The sequence below is a fragment of the Pyrgilauda ruficollis genome, unplaced genomic scaffold (assembly GCF_017590135.1).
Source record: "Pyrgilauda ruficollis isolate IOZ18807 unplaced genomic scaffold, ASM1759013v1 scaffold2, whole genome shotgun sequence".
NCBI classification, from domain to species: Eukaryota; Metazoa; Chordata; class Aves; order Passeriformes; family Passeridae; genus Pyrgilauda; species Pyrgilauda ruficollis.
The window spans coordinates 3404151-3428155 of record NW_024519206.1 but is presented as its reverse complement, the minus strand read 5'-3'; the positions used below and the strand labels follow the sequence as shown (position 1 = coordinate 3428155).

At 40.4% G+C, this 24005-nt stretch overlaps 1 protein-coding gene across 10 annotated transcripts in view; it reads right to left on the bottom strand.

Moving 5' to 3' along the window:
- Positions 1-24005, bottom strand: part of DYNC1I1 (dynein cytoplasmic 1 intermediate chain 1) — a 211901-nt gene that overhangs the window by 128200 nt on the left and 59696 nt on the right. For all 10 annotated transcript variants that reach the window (XM_041466643.1, XM_041466639.1, XM_041466641.1 and 7 more), the window contains 2 exons: positions 17049-17108; positions 12952-13067 (listed from right to left, as the gene is read on the bottom strand). In XM_041466643.1, the coding sequence (XP_041322577.1) occupies positions 12952-13067; positions 17049-17108 (176 nt within the window). The remainder of the gene's footprint in view (positions 1-12951; positions 13068-17048; positions 17109-24005) is intronic.

The window sequence follows — 24005 nt, the reverse complement described above, 5'->3', positions numbered from 1 at the left end:
GTAGGACCTGTTGCACCAAAACAAGGGGCAATAGCTTTAAACTAAAAGTTATAAGGAAAAGTTTTTTCTCAATGAGAGTGGTAAAACACTGGTGCAGGTTGCCCAGAGAGGTGGCAGATGCCCCATCCCCAACCATTCAAGGTCAGGTTGCACAGGGTTTTAAGCACCCTGATCTAATTGAAGATATCCCATTGCAGAGGGGTTGGATTAAATGACATTTAAAGGTCCCTTTCAACCCAAACTATTCTATTACATATCAACACATTTTCATGACCAGTATTTCTTTTCAGCATATTTTCTATATTCTGTACTGATAAGTATGAAAAATAACCACATTTCCTGCCCTTCAGAGCTTGGAGTCCATCAGCAAAACAGGATGCAATAAATGAAAGTTACAGCACCAGATACTGTCTTGCAAACACATACACATCTGATATCAGACAATCAAATATGTCAGAGGACTAATGATGAGCACAGAACATGCATAAATATTTGCAGGATTAAGCCTGATAACCAGGGTAAAAGAGGATAGCTATTTGTTTGTCTGGCTCTTATGTAAATTACTTTGTTTTTCAAAGCTGGAAACACTAGCAAAATACTTTCATATTTAATCAAATACAAATAAAATGGTTCTACAATGTACTGAAGGGCTTCACATGATGAGTCAGTGACAATGTCAGCTATTTAGGCTCATGGCAAGCACTTAATTTGGTCCCAGTCCCATTTTAGTCAGCAGGAGTCTCTTCCCTGATTGCAACATAAGCCTTTGTTACCAAATTATCTCAAGCTGATGAACTGTGAAACAGAAAAGGTACTTTTACTAACCTTTTCTAATCCAGATTCATTAAGGATAATCACAAACTAGTATTAACTAATTCAGTAATTAGATCTGAAAACATCCTTACTGCATAGCTAATACCTAAGGGTTGGGAACTCATTTTCTACACTTCATGAAGACACTTAATGCAAGAAATACCACAGGTCAAGCGAACAGTCCAACAACCTATGTGATACGGTTGAAAGTGATGAAAGAGGAGACAAAAGCATATATTCCCCATCCTACAGCTCAGGAAACAAAGCTGTGGTTTCGTCCACTTCACAGTCATGGTGCTATAATTTCTAGATCTAGATATGTATCCACGTGATGCTCAACACTCTTTGGGGGAAGGAATTTGATGGGCTTTACTGTATGGCAAAACCCTTGAGCAAAATGGGACAGAAGCATGTATTTGAGGAAGTACACAACATGCAAACCAGACTGATGTATCAAAATAAATGTTAGCACATAAAGTGTATTGAGTCTACACAATAAAGTCCTCTGAATAGTATGAAAACACTACTTAATTGAAGATATAAAAGAGCAAAGTAATTTTTCTATGTTTTCTCTACACTATTGCCTTTATCAGCTAGGAAAGTGCTGCCCTCAATTACACAGATTACAGGGGAAAATAAGGTGCCTGCTTTTTCACTTTTCTTTCACAGAGGCCCAAGAAGCAACTTCAAAGGGGAACAGGTAAGAGATGAAGGAGCTCAAGAAAAGACATAGCAATAACAGCAGTTCCAAAACTGTTTCAGGGGATGACAGTAAAATACTTCATAATGCACTTGCCCACTTTGTGATGGGAATAATATAAACTCAATCATCTAAAAATTAAGGTTATAATTTGAATGAATTGGCTAAGTCCTGTAAGCACTGGAGAAAGGCAAAAATAGAAGATAATTTTTTCCAGTGTTATGATAAATACAGTAGGTAGGTAAATTGCCTTCTGGGAGATTCTGTCTCACTCTTTTGAGCATGGAAATTTACACACACAGGCCGGGCTCCTCGAGGCAGAGCTGTTGCACATGATTGCACTGAACTACTGATGTATCTCAACAAGGATGCAGCTACGCAGCTTGGGTACCAGCACTAGTCATGCTGCCAGATCAGACAGCTCTGTGACAGCTGAAAATCCTAGTAAATTAGGCTGTTGTGAATTCACTTAGTTAATGTTTAAGCTTTTAATGGTCTGTGCTATGGGGAAATGAAGAGATGGATCTATGTCTCTGCATTGATTGTAACTCAGTTTGTGACTTGCTCTGAATTACAGATGTAGACAAAGATAAAACTCCTGAGATTCACACCACTGCCCTGAGCCCAAGGGTATCACTTGGCAGGCAGGGAGATCTTGTAGTGGTAAGCTTTATGTGTGTATCTACAAGTATCTGTAAATCTACAGACAGGTAATACATTATGTAAACATTGTATCTATAGCTGTACCTGTAAGTAAATCCTTAAATAACTATATAAATGTATCTGCAACTTTTAAACACAGTTCCATACATAGACTAGAGATAAAAAGAGAAAAGAGAGACCAGGTTAGTCTCCTGTTCACTCTCTGCCTCCATCCTGTTACAACCTAGGAATGGCAGAAGAGGTGTTTCCCAAGCACAGTGTCATGGTGCACTTGTGCCTGCACATTCCACCCTAACGCTGTCCAAGGCACTCTTGAAAATGGAAGCTCACTGTTCACTACACACCTTTTCATGACTGCACAAATGAGCTGGATGTCAATTTGTGATATCTCTACTTAAACAGCAGCTCTTACATCCCTAAAATGTATGTAAACATGCCTAACTCTTAGGAACCCTGCCTACTTGGGAATCCTGAATCCAAGCTTTCTGCAGCACCCAATCTAGCAGAGGGGAAAAGGCAGATTATAAGAGATGCTTATTCCTAATCAGTATGAACTGGGAGCATGTTTCAGCATACCCAGATGACATCTGGACCAAATTAACTAGTTCCACTGCTCTGGAAACTTGGGCACAGGCTGAAGAACAGTCGGGGCTAGGGCCCATATCCCCCTCACAAGACTGTGTTGGGTTCAGCTCTTCTGGCCTCAATGATACCCTCATGTGAATCCCAGCATGTCTCATGCCAGAGGTAAGAAGTCAGTGAAACACATGCAGGAGGAGTTTGTGCTGTCTCATTGTGTAAGATGCTGTGTTTTCAACCTGCACATTATCTGTGATGCAATACCAGCACACAGAGAATTCTTCATGCAGCCACAAGTGAGACCTTTAGTGCTTTCTGTGTTTCACAGCAGATGAGTGCTGTTTTGAGTGTGCTGTTGCTGGGTAATGGATGCCTAGGAGAGGAAAACTGAACATCTGAGTGGAGGTGACAAGAAAGAAAATATGAGACAACCATGACTAAAGGTTAAAATTTCAAAAATTCTCCAGTTGTGCAGCTGGAGCAAGACCTTCAAAGAAGTTCAACTCCAAACCAAGCAGTGAATTCTGAGAGAGTCCTCAAAACCCAGCAGCTGCTACTGAGATCAGTGAGTCTATTCATAAGTGCAGGGATCTGCTTGTGCCAATCACAGAGGAGCTGAACCCACACTGAGCTTGGATGTAGCAAACTTCACAACACAACTGGGGTGAGGAAAAAAAAGAGTATCCACAGCAACAACATGCAATTATAGATTTAAAATAAGTGTGAAGCTTCGTGGCTCAAGCTCAACACATTTCAGAAAAATAATGATTATGTTTTCACTTCCTGTGTGCTTTAAGTAGAGTATTAGCTTGCAGGAAGAGAGAGGGCTGATTTGGAGGTTTATGGCTAGGACATACATCTGAAGTAATTGTGGCTCAGAGTGAATACATGCTAAGTTTGTTTTAAATAAGATAGATGGGCAAGTGACAGCCAGGGTCTGCTTAAAAAGTGACATTATTTGTGGAGACAGTCTATTGTATTGCAGCAAAAGAGAATTCCATCTTCTATTAATAGTGGCCAGTGGGAATTCATGCTGAGACTTTTACTTTACTGACATATCCATTTCATTAAAGTTTTCTTCATCCAGATCCTTTCTTCAATTTTCCGAGTAACTCTTGTGTGCAGCAAGCAAGAGGATTCTCGGGAAAGGATCCAGCTACTACTGATTTTGAGCAGGGATTCTCAAGTATTACATAGAGATGAGATCTACAGTTTGCCTTTATACTAAAAATAGCGTGGCTTCACATGACCCTGGAGCAGCTCTTGGGAGGGAGAAGGGGCCCTGGGGTGCCACAGGGGGCTCTGCCCAGGTGCTCAGGTCAGAGTGTGGGGACACATCTGGTGAACAAAGACCCAGCTTGGGGTGCATCCCCATTCATCTTCAAGGCAGGCAGTCATGTGGGGTGTGCCAAATTCTTCACTCTAGCCAGCCCAGGCACTTGGCTCCCTCTCCAGTTAGTCTGAGGGCAAGCAGCTGACACTGCTCCATCCAAGGCAGGTGGCCTCTCCTATGGAAATGAGCCAATTAAAGGAGACTATAGAGGGGCACAATTAGCCAGCTTCTTAAGCTGAGGCTCAGCTATAGAATTGAAGATAGAGAGGTGCTGAACAGGAGAACTTTCAGCTGTGTAATTTTTGACCCAGTACATTAGTACTGTGGGTTAAAACAGAGGAGGGGATTTTGGCATGTGAATCTTTTTTGTCTCTTAGAGTCCAAGTGCCAAGGATCAAATTGAGAAGTGTGAAGTAACCAAGCAGTTTTCTGTACATCTTTTTAACACCACTAATGAAGGCCTTTCTACATTGTGGCCTGTGACTATTTCAGCCCTGATTTTGTATCTACTTACAGGATTAGAAAGATTAAGTGCTAATTAGAGCACTGAGGATTAATAACTGCTACTTCTGCAATGCACATTTTTCTTAATCTTGTCTTAAATTCTAGTGGAGATTGGTCCATGTTACAAAGCCAGAATTTGCCAAAGGTTACTAAAGACATAATAGAAGGTGCTGGGTATTATTATTCTTGTATATACTGAATAGGCATCACCCATTAGTCTAAAGAAGGAATTACAGGAATAGCAGGAAAAAGCGTGCTTTGTTTCTGAAGAAAACAAGAAGGCATGTCTTCATTGTTCTGTTGGAAGCACTGTTAACCCAAATTTCACCCTTTTTACATTTTCAGGTCTGAACCTTCTCATTTGAGCAATGTAATATGTATACACATTGCTAATTCAAAGAATATTCAAACACTGCTGAAATCACACATAAAGTGATAACTAGGAACACATGAAAATAGCAAATAGAGAAAAACTGGCCACTGTCATTCCACTGACTGTTGACTGGGGAAATCATGGTGCTGCTCATTAGTGGGACAATCTCCTTGCTCTCATGTTAAAGCTAAGTTGCAACATACTAATAGTCATATATTTGCAAATAAGTTTAGAAATATTTTGTTGCTTGAGGGGAACATTTAACAAATCAGCTCAATACAGCAGTTGTACATGTGTAAAACATGGCCAGGATCTTTTGCAGAGAAGAAAGACTTAGAGGAAGGTTTTAATTTCCAGCCAACAAAGAATTCAATTTGCATACAGGTGTTACAGGGCTTCTCTCCGAATTCATGGATCTCTGCTGGTTTCAGATGTCAGGACACAGAGATGGGTCAAAGGCACTGTGAGATGACTTGCAGCTAGTTAAAGGAGCCTGAGGTCAGGGCTCTTAACATCAGCTCTCTTGTTTTCCATCAAGCGACACCAGATGTACCAGGATCTCATTCAATCACATTATTTCCCACTACAACTAAAGGAGCAGATTGCTTTCCACACAAGGAGACTGACTACAATGCTTTTTGGATTATTCTAGGAGAGAACAGCTTCCCATCTCTTGAATGGAGGATGGGATCCACCTGGTTAAAAGCACAGAGCAAAGACCCATTAGGATCAAGAAGGTGCAAGGAAGGGTGGTACAGCAGGGTCCCTCTCCATGATGGCTGCAAGGCTCTGAAGCAGTATTGTTTCCATGCACAGAACAAAACTGCACCACAGTCCCCTCCAAGGCAGCACAGGGCAAAAACTGGTTCCTTGTTTCATCAAGAAGGCAGTTAAGCTTTGGTTTGCTCCTCATCTTTTGTTGCCTGAATGGTTTAGAGAAGGCATGGTTCAGCTGTGACAGGGTCTGTTGCTCTCTCCTCACCCTCATAAAGAATAACCAGATATGCTTTCCTGGCTTGCATTTAATGTAGAGGTACCTTGTGCAAAAGGAACCAGAGTCTGCAGAAGGTCAGGGACACTTTGGAGCAGGAAAATCCTATGTGTATGTACCTGGTTTTCAGGAGACCTGCCCAAAATATTGTTAAGCTTGTGGAGGAGCTGCAAAGAGTCAGAGTTGATCCCTGTGTAAAGAAATTATCAAGAAAAAGTCCAAGACGTCCAAAGAGTTTTCCTTCTTCAGACCTCCAACTGTGTGTGACCAGAGGCAATCTTCTCTGTTAAACCAGTTCTTAGTAGATAATTCCCTGAGAATTACTGATGCTTAATAAATTGTCAGATCTGTTTGTTCAAAACAGTTTAGCATTAAAAGGGCTCTCTGCATAAGATTATCTGAGAAGCATCTTGAGAAAAGCCCTTTTCCAGTCTTTAGAGAAAACCTGGAAGGAGAAACAGGGAAGGGAGCAAATACTGAAGCAATGACTGCTGATTAATATACTGTTAGGCCACCTTTTAGAAATGGACAAGGACTGTCTTGCAGAAAACCTGTTTGAGCCCAAGTCTGTTACATATTTTAGGAAAACAGATGTTTGATGTCCCTTTCTGCACTTAAACACCAAAGTATCCATGACCAGACTGTGGCCTCTTCATTCTTCCTCCTAGAAGAAATCCTTACAAGTGTCAAATATATTCTTCTGCACAACAGAAACCAGAGAAACTAATTTCTAAAGCCAAGTGCTTACTCTAATTCAGTACCACATAAAATTACCATGAGCCAGGTGGTGAAGAACCCCTTCAGAGGCATACATCCAATGTCTGTAGATTGCAAGGAGAGGAACACAGACCCACACACCTAGTAGCTGCCTTTTGTGGCTGCTCTGGAATACATGTATCTTAACAAATTGTACTTTACTAATTCTACTTCAAAAGGGATTGACAATAACAAGGGCTTGCACCCGATTTCACTTGTGCATTATTGCTCTGAATACCTATGGCTGATTTTTCCAGGCATTTTAACATTTCTAAATGATATATTTTCCCACCAATTTCTGTGTAATGCCTTGGTCTCTTCTCACACTTCTTTCATCAGCACTTGCATTCATACATCTCAGTCATACAACTCAAGCACCTTGTGTTAAATACAATTCTTGCCTCAGACAGAAGGTCGGGCGAGTGTTTTCCCGCAGGTCACCCCAGCATTCCCACATCCCTCCCTCCGGCATTCCTCAGGCGCGGCGCTTCACCGCTGCACCACCAGAGGGCGCCGCCTGAATGCCTTTGAAAGATTTTTATGGCAAAACTAAATTAAAAAAAAAATTAAAATCCACCTTGAAAACCGTATTTTTTAGAAAAGGTGATGAAATTGTGACAGAAAGAAAGAGGAATTATTGAAAGACTGCTATACAATGCAATGCCTCAGATCTTTGTACCGCTTCATTCTAGTCTCATCCAATCTTGTACAGTCTGGTACAACAGTACAAATTAAGCTTTGTTGATTTAATCAAACAAAGCCACCTTGAATCAGAATGCTTATGTCAGCTATTGAGATTCACGGTACAACTCTGATGGACTGCAGTCTAAGCAGAAAAGGCAAACTGTATTTCTTATAGCTAACTAGGAACACCTAGTGATACATGGTACTGCTCAGGATGGAGCACAATATTTTACAAAGTTACAAAACATTATTACAAAATTAGTGTCCATTAGTACAAATCCCAAGGCTCTTTTTCTTTAAAAAAGTTTCTCTGCTTTAACTGATTCATCCTTAGGTTATCTTCTTTTTGTAATAGTGATTTCTATCCTAGTTTTGCTTTTCAGCACCTCCTTTTGTTTACAACAGAAGGTCTTTGCTTTCCCCCTAGTTCTGTCCAATTTCCATCACACATTATCATGTATCCTGACACATATGTTGCATGCATGGTAATGCACAAATATGCATCTGCATTTCCCATTAAATGAGGCGTTCAAAGCTATTCTTGGGTCCAGACATGTCCTTTTGAGACTGGAGCTGAGCTTACAATTCTCTGGAAGGGAAAAGCCAAAGTAAGCTCTTTAACTTAAACCTCAGCTTCTGATCCACAAGCTCTAGCCAGATTGGCCATGGGAAAGCTCAAGTATGATCTCAGTTCTGGGACTGGCTTTTCCAAAGTACAGCATGCATCCTGAAAGCTAGAGCTGAGCTACAGTCAGGCACAGCAAGGCACAGCAGGACTGGGGCAGAGTTTGCTGGGCTAGAGGGCTGCTGCACAGTATCCTAAAGCATGTACAGAGACAGATCTGCTCACTGATTAAATGGGAAATCTTGGACTTGATAATCAAAGTATAAATAGAACCAAAGTATAAATAAAATACTTAATATCCATGGATTTTATCATGGAAAAGATAAAATTCCAGAGGTCTGACTTGTTTTCACAGCATTGGAGCTTGTCAGTCCTACTCACAGATAACTTCCCATCCAATTACTAAAACTCAAAGTAGGCCACAGGCCTCACATGATCCCAAAGTATCACTCTTTAAGACATACCCATTTTACTCCATAATGACAAACCTAAATCAATATGACTATATAAAGTGCTCTCTTATCAAATTTGTCAGTGAAGAACTAGTCAATGCAATCAGTGGCACCCAGAGGAATTTTGCTTCACCCTACAGTAGGCACTTAATATTTGGTATCACACACAGACAGGCTCATGAGTCTCACGAGCCTGACTGTGAGAGAATTCCCCTCTTCCCTCACTGCTTTAAAAAGGGTAACTTTCAGGAAGTTTAGTGCAGAGAATTACAGTCAGACACATGCAGAACCCAACCCAGTCTCTGGAGCTCCACGTCCATTTTGCCGCTTCATTCCAACGTACTTCCAGAAAGAGCAGAGAGCTTATTTCTCTTTTTTCTCTAACAGCCAAAATACCCTTAGAGTTTGAAAAGCTAGATAAACAGATGGATCACAGGTCTCAGTTGTGTTCTTTGCCAGAACGGAGCTACTTTTGTGACATAGGATGAGGTTACCCTGCTCAGGAGGTGAGTATGGCAGACCATTTGTTTCCCCCATGAACAAATATCTGTTGAAGATGATAAACTGATGAAGTGCACATGACTTCCATTGTTTTAGAAAGCCAGATCTTCTCTTGTATACAGGACCTACTCTTTCAGGAATGGATTTCTGACTAACCTATTTGCAGTGACAGTCTGTCATGGCAGAATGTGAGAACATCTCATTTTATTGATGAAGTAATTTCTACTTTGCAAAAGAAACAACACTCCTGACACTGGACAGCAAAGCCAGAAAGGTCACAGAATTTCTCCTTCTTGCAGCCCTCAGTTTCTGAGGGGACCCAGATCAGAGGAGTATCTCCCTTCTCCAAGATTTTACCTTCTGGCCCATTAAAGAGCAGAACAGTAAGCTGGAGATGAGGCAGGCATCAGCAGAGCCTGAATGTACAGACTGTTTTCCTGTCTGAAAAGGTGGATTGCAGGCAGTCACACAGAGCTCAGCCCACTGCTGCACAGCAGTGAGGGACCCCTCCTGGGCAGAGGCTATCCATGGCTTTTCTGTTTTCTCCTAGGTGCACCTTCAGCAAGCAGCAGGTCTGCAGTGCTTTGGAGGGTCCAACCATTGAAGGCTACATGGGGCTGCCACTCCTGAGGGGATGTGAGAGCCTCTGCACAATGAAGGACGTATCCAAGAGAACTCTCAAAAATATTTGGCATGGTCTAGGTCTTAATCAACTCCAGAATGGAAAAAACAGTACTAGTGAAATGTCTCTCAATGCCTACAAATACCTGAATTCAAGTTCAATTATAGCACGAAGAAGGGGAAAATAAAGAGCATGTTTTTTTTTTTTTTTTTTTCTCAGGCTCCAGCGCCAAGATCTGTGTGTTTTTGAAGTCATCCTGCAAGGAAGGAAAGAAAAGGCTGAAGCTGACTGTGACCTAAATAAAGCAAAAGAATTAGGTACTTGTGATCAAAGGATTGAATGATGCATATACACATCTCCCTAAATAATAGACTTGGTGTGGGAAATGACTTGTCATTGTTCCTCTGAAATAAAGCAAATTACCTGCTCTGAAAAGAGGAGTTAATCTGGTTTTTATACAGTGAAGAATAATGCCACACTATTTCTTCTAAAATTAGCAGCTGACAAGCTGAGACTTCAGTGCACAGAGCATCTGGCTCTCTGGCACCACATGGACTTACCAGAGTGAACCCTTCCTGTTCCAGTTTTATTAGGTTTGGTGGGCAATAGCCATTACCACAAAGAACATCCACTGAGCTCCAGAACAGCAGTAGGTTTAAAGTACCTCAGATCTGGTTTCTTTCTTGCTCTCTAGAGAAGCAAATGCAGAAAACCTGATGAAGATATTTAGAAAAAAACTCAGGAACTTTGAATGGAGTCCAAGTCCTCTTTTCACCCATCTTTCCAACCAGCTGTATCTTTCACTAGTTGTCTTCCAAACAAGAAGCAAGCATGGGACAATCTCATCCTAAAATTCTGCATTTTGACATTTCCAGTATTTAAGACAGGCAGTGAAAAGTGAATTGCAAATGCTGAAGTCAGACTCAACCAAGTAAATAAGTTTTTTGTTTTCTGTTCTCAAACTCTAAGGCTTCAGATGCTAAAGAACTGAGCCCATAACCATAGTAATGGCTGAACTATTTATCTTGAAAAGATAATGGCTGTATTTTATCACATGAATGCATAGAAACAGTGTAGAGACTTCTTCTCTAAGCTACTCTCCTGAGGAATCTCTCTCTTCTGTTCATGTTTAGACTGACAGCATGAAGGGCTCAGCATTCATAAAGATGCTTGGGAGATTGGAAACCTGAGAATTCATTTCCATCTAACCTGGGAGACCAAAATCACAGTGCTTATTTACCCCCTAGAGAATTTCCAGTTAAATAGCCTCTCAATGGAATAACCAAACTTTCCTAAATCTCCTTTATTGCTGCACAGCCATAACCATATCCAAGTTATATGCAGAGAATTCTCCAGCAGCAGATTGCAAAGGAAATATAAGTTACACTTTCTCTCCCTCACACATCTGAAGGAAGAGATTGGGTGATATTTCCTCTGTGTTTAGTATGTAAAACACCACTACTGTTGATGTTTTTTCCTTGGCTGTGATGACAGAGAATAGGAAATATAACAAATCCAGTCACCAAACCCACATACTTGACCTCTTCTGTCACAGTTTTGGCCCAGGCAGTTCAAAGTGTAGGATGTTTTATGTTTGCACTTATCTTCTTTCACACAAATGAGGAACAAGTGACTTTCCTCTGTGCTGGGAGGACCAGCACAAAACCACACTGCCTCTCTGCTCATTGTCCTGACTGCCAGGCTCCATGGCACCACACTGTTGTTTGGGGTTTTTTCCTTGAAGGATAGGAGATAGTCCTCTTGTCTAGTAAGAAAAGGATTTTGTAATAGTTGAAGAGGTCCTTGGGGAAAAAAGCAAGATCTTACTGAAAGAAGATGCTTCCTTAAGTGAGCCTGTTCTTTTCAGAAAGGCAGGTCAGCTCATGAGTGCTGGAGTCATAGGTCTGAGGGAGGCAAACACAAAGCCATGCCTTAAATTCCCCATATCCATAGGTTCTTGCATTGGATAAAGGCCATGTGTCAGAGAGGAAGGACACCCTCTCCATCTGATCTAACAATGAATTCATGATAGTGCTCCAGGGTTGAGCATCAACTGGTCCTAAGCAAAGAAGACAAAGACTCAGGAGCAAAACCCATTTTCTTGAGGCTTCAGCAGCCCACAGAGAAACAAGCAGAGATGAGCTGGACTGACCCAGGGAGGCTTCTGAGGCAGCTCCTCCCTATGAGCAGCCAAAGCTCTTTGGACACGCTGCTCAAGGAGCATCAGCCAAGCAAAAGGGCTGTCTGTGTTTGAAGGCATTTTTTCAGACCACAGATAACCAAGGTAAACTTGTACTCCAGAAAAGCAGAATCTGAGCATCCAGCTCAACAGTTTCTATTTATGCTTCCTAAGGCAGACCTTGTTACCCAGTTACAAAAAAACCCCAAAAAACCCCAAAACAACTGGCTGCATTTATCACTCTCTTTTCCCTGACAGTACCTTATATTTAGACAGATTTACCACCACCACCACCTTCTGAACCTACTTGAATATTTTTCTTCTCTGAATGAGGCCTGGTAAAGTTCTACACTATCTTCTGCAGAAAATTACTCAGTTGTTGAACATTTCTTGATCCTTCATTGTAAACAGCAAAAATTATGGTCAGTACTGCTCTGAGTTTTTCCTCTTCTATCTTTGTTCTAGTGCACAGTCAACATCAGGCTAATGTACTGTTTTGCATTCAGTTTAAATGGTTCCACTGACCTGCAATCAGCATTCTGCAGTACAGCAATGGCAGATCAGCAAGCCCCTGCCACTCTGTGTATCTGCTTATCAACAAGAGAGCCAAACAGCCAACAAACACCTCCATGAGTACACATGCCAGCATGATGTCAGCAGACAGAAAGAAAGAAAGACTGTCCACATCAAAGTATGCAAACCTCCTTTTTCAGTACATGGACCTAAGCTGCAACTTCTCCCTAAGCTTCACCTACAGCAGGGGGGACACAATTACCCTGACCAAACAACTGAGGGCAACTTTCCAACACTGCCTCTTTACAAAGCACAGAATTTATAACTTCCTTGAGAAAGCATTAAAAAAATGAATAAAGCACAATTTTAATTATATTCATAATGATTTATTTTAAAAAATGTTCCCATTAAGCTGCTATCTAAGCACAACCCATTGTAAGTCAGAAGTAGTTTGGTTCCACCTGCATTTAAAGTGATTTTTGTAATTATTCACATCAGAACAGCCATTAATCACATAAACAATAGCTGGCTTGCAGAAAACACATGATAAGCAGCTATGTTATGACTTACTATTATTTTTATTATATTCTTTAACTTAGAATGCAAATTTTTTATTAAAATTAAAAAAAAAAACAAAAACAAAAACAAAAACATAAATCTTACCTTCAGATTGATGTGTGGCCAGAGGTGTCTGTGTCTCCTTGGAGTATGATACCACCTCCCGAGGTAAGAAATCAACCTGGGTAATCTTTGACACCCCTAGTTTGTGCAGTCTGCGTCTAAGGTGAAATACACAACATCAAAAGGTTAGTCATGGTAAATGTAAATCAGCAGCAGGAACAAATGTTGTTGTTATGGACAGGACAAAAATACTTCAGTGTTTGTAAAGGTGAAACACAACACAATATGCATGAGAAGTACCTCACTGCAGTGAAGAAAATCAACCTGGGAACCATTTGCTGTAATAAAGTCCAGTTGTTGAACCTTTAGACCATGCTGCTGAGAGGGACTGCAAATGAGAGAAATGGCCTGCTTGTGTCCTTCTCAACATGCAACAAAATTCTCTTTCATACCATCATTACTATGATGTTCTGTCTGCTCAAAGGAGCTCATCCTCGGCCTGGGATACACAGCTGTGGAAAGGGCACAGTGGGTTTACACCAGGATGAATTAAACTGCTAAATGTTCAGCTGGGAGCAGTAACAGAGTCTTTAACTGGCAAGGTGTGTAATTTCCATAAAGAAGGAGATTCTGCCTTCCACAGGAGCAATAGTGGCCTTGAAGTAGGTTTATGATTACTGGAGTCCTAATGCAATGGCTGGAGGAGAGCTAAAACACAACTGGAGCAGGGCAAGTATAGCCTTCTATTTTGTCTACTTCCCTTGCTTTAAATAAACCATATGAAATAAATCAGTGAAGTAAACTAACTGTAAGTGGGTAAGGGAAAAAGAAGAGAGGCAGCTGAGCATGCTCATGAGCACTTTTAGTTGTGCACAGTTCACTCAGCAGCAGGGTAAAAAATCAGTTTATTTCCTGAATATTAGTTGACTGTCTGCAGGGAATGAGTAATATACAAACAGTTACTTGGAAGTGTTTTACCAGAAAAAAGCCAACTTCCAGCAGAGAAATAATGCAAACAAAACCAAATGAACTAAATAAGGCCAGTTACCTAAATCAACAAGTGTGAGCATGCTTGTGCATTTATGGGGAAATAAATTCCTGGAAACAATGTTTGTCAACTTGCCACATTATTAAAGAGAACAATTTGGAAAAATAGCAAATTCTTACATATTATCCATATCCACTTCATTTTCCAGGCTGTCAGAAGAACAGAAGTCATAGGGGTTTTGACCTAATTAATTTACAGTGATTTAGGTATTCAATCAAGATTCATGTCTGAAAGGAAATGGGAGTCTAAAAAGGAAACCGTCATCACTGGATAACACCTACTGAACTTTTCAGCTGCACCAGCCACATTTTTTTTCAAATCCATTTTACTGTCTGGGTTGTTATTAAGCTGACTGCAATTAGATTCAGCAGGTAATCATCTGTACAAATCATCTGTATTGTGTAACAAACCACCAGAGCAGAAACAGTTGTTGTAGCTCTGAGTCCTTCCACTTTTCAAAGAAGAAAAATTAACAAGTCTCCCTCCTTACAATCATCTCTGACATTGCCAATATGAACAAAATCTACAATTGTCTAAAAACTCTACAGAAAAACTTCTACCTCATTACTGGGGCCAAGAAAGTTTCTTCAGCCAGTAAAAATTTTAGTAGTTTTGTATTTTGTAGCTGCTTTAACTTATGGTCTGTGTGAATTCAATCTTTAATAAATATCTCACCCCAGCAAACTCTCATGTGCTTTTTCCTCCCTCAGCACCAGATGTGCAGTCTTTGTTGCCTTCTTGGTCAGTTTGGTTTCCCTATGTAACAAGTCCCCTGCTGCCCCAGGCTCTCCTTCCATTTACTGAGGTTCTTTGCATTGAAAGTCTCGTGACAGTGGTCTTGGTTAAGTATAATCCCTAATTAATTATGTGTATAATCTGGACCTAATTAGAACCTCACCCAATTCTAAAACAGTTTCACATGAGGTCACGCTGTATCTTCTGGACTGCCTGAGGATGGGGAACATGACCCTAAAGGAGAGCTGGATTTAACTGCTAGTTGGGTGGATTGAACCTCTGCCCACTGTGTCCTACAAGTTAATTCCCACAGCACTGTGCTGAGACAGTGCATGCAATTCTTCATCTGAAACACTTTCAATTCAGTAACTGCTGGTCTCTACAAATGCCTTGTGCCACCCATATCCTGTAATTACTGGTGATGACTGGGAGGTCCTTCTCATCTGAAGGAATGTGATTTACTGATTGCTGTTTGTCTGTGTCAAGCCACCTCTAATTGTTCTCATGTTACTAAAAGTTGGCCTAGACTTTGCCCAAGCACTCAAAGACAACTGGAGCATCCTTTCAATACCTGGACTTTACCAAATATGTGCTGCAATGTTCTAGTCTCTAGTTCTTTTTAGGGCGACACTAAATGGTCGATTGTTTTCCCATCCCCATTTTTCATCTGAGGTGCTCATAATTCTCATAAATTCAATAAATATTCATCTTAGAGAACACATAAGCTTTGAAGGATTCCTTTCCAAACTGCTAATGGGATGCCAGTAGGAGGATAGTGACTAAAACCCATGCATTAAACTGATTAACTGATTCTTCTGTCCATAGGTATCATACAAAAGATGTATCTGCTAGAAGTTTTTTGAGACACACATAATTTAATTGCTGACTGCAGGATTTCTTTTGCATTGGTTTTGTTGCTTTTTGAGTTTTTTTTGCTCTAGTCTCAGAACACCAGAGGAAAGTTTAACTCTGCCTGGGGTTTGAAGACAGTTTCCTTTCAAAAGGGACAGGACTCCCATTAAAATGTATACCTGTGGATTTGCTCTTTGGTATGCTCCTTTTTTGTCTTTGCACTGGCTACTAGCAATTGATTGAAGTCTCTACATACAGAGTTATCTTTACATGAGTCAGATAAAGGAACTTGCTTTGCACAGCTGTTTCTCAAACAGCTCCTAGGAGTCCTCATATTTTAATTCAAATTTCTGTAAAAAAAGCAGCTGGGATTTCTATAAAGTTTCTGTGGGTTAAAATAGCTCAAAAAACTCTACCTTTTTGGTACAGCCCAGGTAAAGTTGTAGATGTGTGACCTATTTAAAGTCACACTCGTGTAAACTACAAACATTCCTAGTAGTTCTAGATATGGAGAAATATTTCTGTTTAGAAAACTCTCTGGATACGTTCCTTCTGGATCTTTCCTGATGAACAGACCTAACACACCTAACTGCAGCTGGGAGCACTGTCAATCAGCAGCCAAAGGGAGCTGTTGTTTTTCTTACAGAATGGTGAATGAAGTAACACATGAACAAGAAAAGCACAAGAGAGTTGCCTGGAGACTCAAAACAGGCAACCCTGTAAGTCCATTGGTAGAACAAATTTTTCAGAGTAGTGATTTGGTTTTACCTGAGACTCATGCTCTGAAGAACTTGAGGTACTGCTAGCCACCCTTTTAGAGGAACAGGTTATCCTAAATACCTCTGCAGGCAAGCATTTCTACATAATTTACATTAACTGGTTTTTTTTTCACTTGTTGGGCTAAAGAAGTTCCATCCCAAACTATAAAATATTAATTTTAGCTCTACTAAAATTTTTTAAAAGCTTAATAGGCCTGAACTTAACTAAGATGGCACTTAATCTTGGACTATGATCATATCTAAGTGTACAATTTTAAACACGTACACAGCTCCAGAGGGAAAAGGGGACATTGTTACTGCATGTGGAAACAGCGTAACTACAGCAAGCAGAAAGGAGGGGAAAAGTATCTTGCAAATGATTCAGAGAGAACAGTCTGAATCAACAGGTATAAACAAGATCAGTGTAACTATACATGCACATATATGCCACAATAATAACATTTCATCTGAAATGAAATAGTTATTTGTATTGTGTTCCAGGCAACAGAAATAGCAATTTATCTTTTCATAAGCATCTTTAAATAGCTGGGGGTTTTTTTCCCACAAATATGACTTTGCTGAAGCTTCTTACTTATGAAAGTAAAAAAAAAAAAAAAAAGGAAACTTAAATTATGGTCTTTTTGAGTCAAAAAAGCAAATGAAAATCACACACAACCAGCTCAACTAGGAAGCATTTTCAACATAATTATTGCAAAGAAATGATAACAAAAAGAGCTGACATATACCCAAGTTCAGAGTCAGACTGGAGTTGCAGCACTGAGGGGTCTGTGTCCCATTGCAAGGTCCTAGGGTGGTAATCAGCCGTGCAGCACGAAGGGGAGGGAAAAAAAGAACACACAGAATTAACTGAAAGGATGAACAAAACCCCACCTCCTCAGTTACATGCTCTATGTAGTACATTCAACCTCAGGTGCAAGCAACAGCCACTACATGTCAAACAAGGTTTGTATGTCAACTGAGACAGGGCAGGCAATTTAATAAAATCACATATTATTGATAAACAGAGGAAAGAAGCTGGATTTTCCATCACTTATTGATTAACTAAACACAGGATTGGGGTTTTTTCCTTTTCCTGAAAAACTCTAACTCTTTAACTTAGGCTGATGGATTCACAATAATTTGTAAAATCTGCAGGCACAATTTATTTATGTTTTTATGATAAGGTAGACTGAGCACTTGCCATGAACTGCACTGAAGAGTTTATCCATTCCCACATTCCTGAGACAGACAACAATCCATCCTGTACAACACAGCTCTGGGCAGGAGCATCACGTAGTGCACATGACAACAAATGGACACTGATACCAGCTCTGACACTCTCTGAGGGCATCTGGGACAAACAAACAAACCTTTTCCTTTTCCTCCTGATAAAATTCCTGGGGAAGAGGCTAATAATACATCTGAGAAAATCAGATCTATGACCATCTCTGAGATGAGGCTATCCCCAAATGTACAAACGTTCCAGAGGTGTGGTCTGAAGTGAAGATGCTGCTCTTTGCACTGCAGTGCAGTTTCCCATGTGACCAGCTCTAAAACACCTTGCAAACACTCACAGAGCCTTTAAAGAGTCTTGTGAAATACTCAGAATCCTTCAATTTAGAAATGCAAAAACTGACATATCAAGGCCAACATTTTCAAAAATGCCTGCTCCTTCTCTGTCTCTTAATTTTATTTTTCCACACTCAGGAAGCCACATCTTTACATGCAAGAAAACTGCCAGAATCCATGACAGAATCAGGAACACACAATTGGCTCCTCAGCATCTTTTCCTGTAGTATGAATACTAGATTATGCACTGCTCTCACTAGCAGAGGCTAGAGCAAAGAAAAGTGCTCCTTCCCTAAGCAAGCAAGTTTTCATGAAGACATGCTGGAAAATGATAGTTGTCAAAATTTAACTCCCCCACTCCACAATTTCTTCTGAATACAAATTTTGAGGATATAGAGATCATAATATTACCAGGTTCAGCCAAAACTAGCCATATAATCAGCTGTGGTCAATATACACAAGTCTTTCTGCAACAAAAGCAACCTCTGCCAATGAATCACTCATATAAACTAACAAGTTTATATTGGTTCAGAAACAGATCATTTCATTTCAGAATGAAAAAGAATCAATCTCAACACCCTGCGCATACAAAAAAGAATGAAAAACTATTTCATTTAATGCAAAGCTGCTTTCTCATGCAACACAAGGGTACTAATTTCCCTCAACTTATGATCCATAGTAATATTTATCAGGATAAAAGACTTTATACTGATAAAGAAAGGCTTCTCCAAAACTAAACTCTATTACAAAAGGTCAGAGATAAAATAATACAGCAAGAAATAACAGATTTTTCCCTTGTAACTTGACTGCAGTGTAAGTACAGTGGAAAATGGACATAAGACCTGAATGCCTGATGCAAGGCAAAGGCATCAATGAGTAATGCATTATAGATACTCCATTAAAAATTCTATCTGTGTGAAGATTGCTCTTGTAATGTCACCAAGGTCAGTTGCATATATTAGGACTTGCAATATAAGTACCAGTTTCTAATTTTACTGCTGCCTAGGGGCTACTCATACGTTCATGTCCAGGTTTTCTAAACTCTTAAAAGAAAATACACATAACTCATTTCAGTTTCCTCCCCCCAACATTCACTTTCAAACCTACAGGATTTGTAGAGGAATAAACGCTATTTCATCAGAAAAAAACACTATTATCATGTGATTAAAACAAGAGCTTGCAACTGATCTCTAGAAGTACAGTCCCTATGTTTCACCTCCAAGAATCCTGGCCAGGTCACAAGAGAGAGCACCTTTACCGGGCACCTTGATAAAAATGCCAAAAAAAAAAAAAAAATTAGAGATCTCCCACACTCAAGACAGCACTCAAATCCCAAAATTATGGGAAGAGCAACTCTTATGGTTTGGGCCATCACATGCAGACATGCATAGAGACACTCCTCCCTTAAGTATTTATTATCTGGATTCTCACACACGGCCTTCACCATTCTGGACACTGACACCTACTTTTAATAGCAATTCTCCTTGACTCCTAATTATATGTGTTTTCAACAGTTTTAATGCATCAGCTAAACATTTCCAAGATCTGCACTCCACTGTGCATCCCTCTGTTACCACTTGCACAGGTGTGAGAAAGATGAGGAAGCAATCTGCTGAGTTGTCCTCTCCAGCTTGGCTGAGCAATGCTATCACAGAAAATGAGGCTGCAGGTAACAAATCTTCAGGTTTCAAGTCTCTTGTCCTGGGAGATGGAAAACAAGCGGCTACACTCAGGTAGTAAAGGCTGGAGGGCACAGGGAGTGACTGTGTGTTTCAAGGAACACTATTGATTTGTTCTTTGTCTCTTCCTGGCACCTGAAGAATGTCATCAGATCAAAATGAAAGTGAGTGCACAGTAAAGATGTAATCTGGACCTGCAATTTAGCCAGTTTCCATGGCAATAACATCAAAAAAGAAAGAAATAGATTCTTTGAGGTTTAGCAACCCAAAAATGATCTTGAATAGCCTGTGCAGTCATCCTGAATAGAAAATTAAAGCTAATCTGTTTGTGATGAACAGATGCTGCGTACGACATTCCTGGATCATGTGGATGAGCACCGTAGTTACGCTTGTTCTCCTCTGGACACTCCTCACCGATTTTGAAATGCAACTGCATCTCAGCAGAAAAGCAGCTGCCAATCTTTTTCCAAATAGGTCATGAGTTTGTCCTCCAGACCTTCTTCATGAGGAAAAGGACTAGGTGCTCTTGCTTTTCTTTTTTTCTTTCTTACTTCATAAAAGAAAACTGAAATGGCTTGACTTCAATTCACCAGAGACAGAGGCAGAGAAGGTAATGTCACAGACCTGAGGCCAAGTGCATGGCCCAGGAATCACCAATCAGGCTGAGGTGCTCCCACTCTGGACCTTTCAGAGAGCACAAATTGCTCAAGGGTCCCCTAAATGGATTCAAAGGACTTTGGCAAGGTCTGTGTAGAAGAGATAAAAAACATTTTAGTTGAACAGTTTTGTGGGGAAAAGAGAGGAGCATTAGACCAAGCAGGTAAAAGTAGTGCTCCCTAGCAGTCTCCAGTCCTGCAGACTCCTCCCATGGGTAAAGGGAGTGACACAGGCATTGCAAGGACCCCTGGAAACTCACTGAACAACACAGTCAGGGCTAAGCCAGATCAGTCTGTTTCTCGCACCCAGACATCACTGACACTATTTTAATCAGAACTACCCAATATTGTTTCAGAGCTGGGCGCTGTTTCAGTCTCCCATGTGGTGGCAAACAATAGCCCTGTGTCATGGTGCATCCCCTTTGGACATGCTCTGTGCACAGCAGCTGACCCTGGCTCACTGAAGGATAAAAAGCTGTATTACTAAATAACAGATTGTTCTAAAGCAGCACAAAGGGAATGAGGGCTGTTAGATGGTGCACTAAGAAGACAAGGTACAAGCATTATCAACTCTCTTTCAACTGATCTGCTTTCACTCTCTTCCTTTACATAGGCATCTTAATAACCTATTTTTTCTCAAATTTAGGACAGTACTAATGCTGGTGCTGTTTCAGCTCTAACTACTGAAGAAGTAACAGATAATTTTGACACATCATCTTTTAATAACCTGAAGAAAGAAACCAAGAAGAGGAAGAGGCCCAGATGTCATATATTTACTAAAGGATCGGATGGTAAAACAACATTTATTTTTTCTGAATTCAAGTCCAAAGCATTAGGAAGATATTCAGAGCACAGTTCTAAAAGAGAACTGTTACAAAATTTAAGGTGGGAGGAATTTGAACAGAAGCATTCCCTTTTCTGCAGCATTATTATTATTATTACCATGGAAAAACAGGCACTGCCATATGTTACAATGCTCTGTGTAACCTTACCTCCAGAAGATTTTATTCTGATTGCATAATGTCAACTATGTAGATTAAAAATGTGGAAAAGACTAAAACAAACTAAAATGAAACACTTGAAACCTTTTGGAAAATTCCCAACATCAGAATGCATTAATGAAGCATAGATTCTGACATCCAAAACTGTCTGGAATCCATGAGAACTCTTCAGCTGATTTAAGCAGCTTTGGGTCTGGCCTTAGCAGTAGTGTATGAAACACGTAAGGCATCAGTTCCAATACATATCCTTAGTAATCTGCCATCATAAAATTATATTTAGTATCTGTAATCACGATCATATCGCAACAGAACTTGGCTCTGGGAATGTGCCCCAGTCCAACATTTTCATGTGCAACATACTGACAGCTTAGTTGTGACTCTGCTTCTCTGCAGCCAAAATCAAATCCTCCCTCATCTGTTGCTGATGCTGCAGAACATCTGTTCTGCATGATTTCTTTTCTCCCCCAACTCCCCTTTCCCAGGTCAAGAGCAGCCAGGCCTGGAAAATCCACACTTTTGAAAAAAAAAGGCTCCTCACAGGAATAACAGCAAAGTCTGCTTTCTCAGGGGCTTCCTGCAGGGCAGAATCCTCTTTGCAGCACTGCAAATTACACCTTCAAGCAGAACTGGAGGAAAGCAAACACCATATTTGGCATCTCCTGTCACCAAGAGCTGCAGTGCTCTCCAGACCAGGAGAAAACTGCACTGACAGTGTACTGAGACCCGAGGTATCTCCTGAACTGAGATACCCACACGCGTCCCTAATGAAACACCATTAGATCTGACAGGCCCCAAACCAAGCATCTGCCCTTGCAGCAACAACAGTGTCCTAAAATGACCCTTCACATGGGAAATAGCAATGCCCTCCTAACCCTAAAATTCAGCGGCAGACGGTGCCATGACTCCACAGATTAGGCTGTGCCACAGTGTTTCAGAGAGCAAAGGCCAATCCACTAAGCAGAGCACAGACTGTTACTAAACTGAACCAAAGAGACCAGAAATGAAGGTGGAACTCCCCCAGAGCATATGGACTCACCTATCCTGTAGGAAGTCTCAAGGCACCTTTGCTTACCAGAAAAATATTTCTAAAAGGATGTGAAAGTGACTATCCTCATTCTCCCCGTCTGTGGGAGGAGGGGATCCTGATGCTGCAGGAGGTGTTTATACAATCTTCAGGCACCTAAATGAAGGGCTCCACCAGTGAAACATTACCATGGACTCTTTCCATACGAACAGAAAGGCAGGAGATTGCTCCGTGCAGCAGTTCCAAACATCCAGTTAGATTCCCAACTGTGAATAGGTATTAGAGCTGTTTTGTGTCTTTACTGTTCACTCTCATTTTGATCTGCTGAGAAACAGATAAGGAAGCAATCAGCTGCTACTTAACAGCCTGCAGGCTTCAGTCTGCTTCATGCTTTCTTTTCTTCTAACTTCAAATGCAACTAGCAAAAGAAGTGAATTAGGAAAAATGAGCTAACCAATAAGCCCAAAACTGCAGAGAACAAAATTCTGGCTTCTGACTTTGATGTAAGGAGGAACCTCATGTTTAAAATTACAATTTTAACCCTGGATTACAATTTCCAAAAGATTCAGAATTGCTTACATTAGGAACTCTGCATCTTCACACTGATGGCACATTGAAAAACATGTTACACCCAGCTCATACAGCCTTAAAAAACACTGGACACAACAACTGTGAGATAAGAGAACTCTTTCACCAATAGAATAAAATGCTAAGATGTGTATGAATGTGTTTTTTCAATATGATACCAAATACTGTCAGCAAATACCAATCCAGTAGGATTTGTAGTTTCAATGTATAATCTATCATGTATCTAGACCACTTTTTTTTTTTTTTTTTCCAATGTCTGAATATTGCCAGAATGAATTTAAGGCTGCATAATTATTTAGCTACTTTAAAGAGTTCTACCTAGTTTCTTGTGTCACTTTCTCCAAAGCTACTTACGTGCTGCTGATTAAATAGAAAATCTGAACTAAGAAACTGTTGATGAGAAATTACTGATGTTTAAATATGTGTGTGTACAGGTAAGTGATTTGTTTTTATTCATTTCACTCTACATTTTTATAATTTTAATTCTCTCCACTGTGATTTTCACTTTCTGATATTTTTGTATATTTGAAGTGTGTCTCCAAAACAAACTATATACAAAACCAGGAGATTCAAAGCTACTAGTCAGAGACAGAAAAGTACCACTTGCCTCAATGGATGGTTTGCATCTAAGCCACTATTCTGCTGCCATCTGTGCTCTGTTTTGCAGATCTGTTCCACTTTGAAAGGATTGGCAAAAAGAAAATACCTTCCTTGTGCTGCTTGTTTCCTGAAGCACACTATAAGCAAGATGGCTATCAGCAGTTGGGAGGATTTGTGCCTCTCAACGCGAGCTCACTTGTGCTCGTAGAGCAGAAGTCTGCTCTGACTTCACTGTGCACTCCTGTGTTCAGAGCTGAGCTGCTGCTGCTAATCATAAAATAAAATGCCTTAATACATTCAGAGAACAAGGAGCTTGGCACTGCTGCTGGAGCACAGCCAGAAGGTTTTGCTTGGGTTTGCATTTACACTTCCAAGCAGGCTGACACCTCTGACTTCCAGTCTTCACCAATAAAAAGAGCAACCCTGACCTCCCTGAGAGCACAGCACTATCTTTTAGCTGCCTGGCAACCATAAGAGCCCTTTTCAGAAAGTCATGAGTTTAAAACACTTTTTTTTTTTAAGGTATATTTATGAAAAAATCATAGACAAATAATATTTAAAACACATGTGTATTTCAAAATTCTTC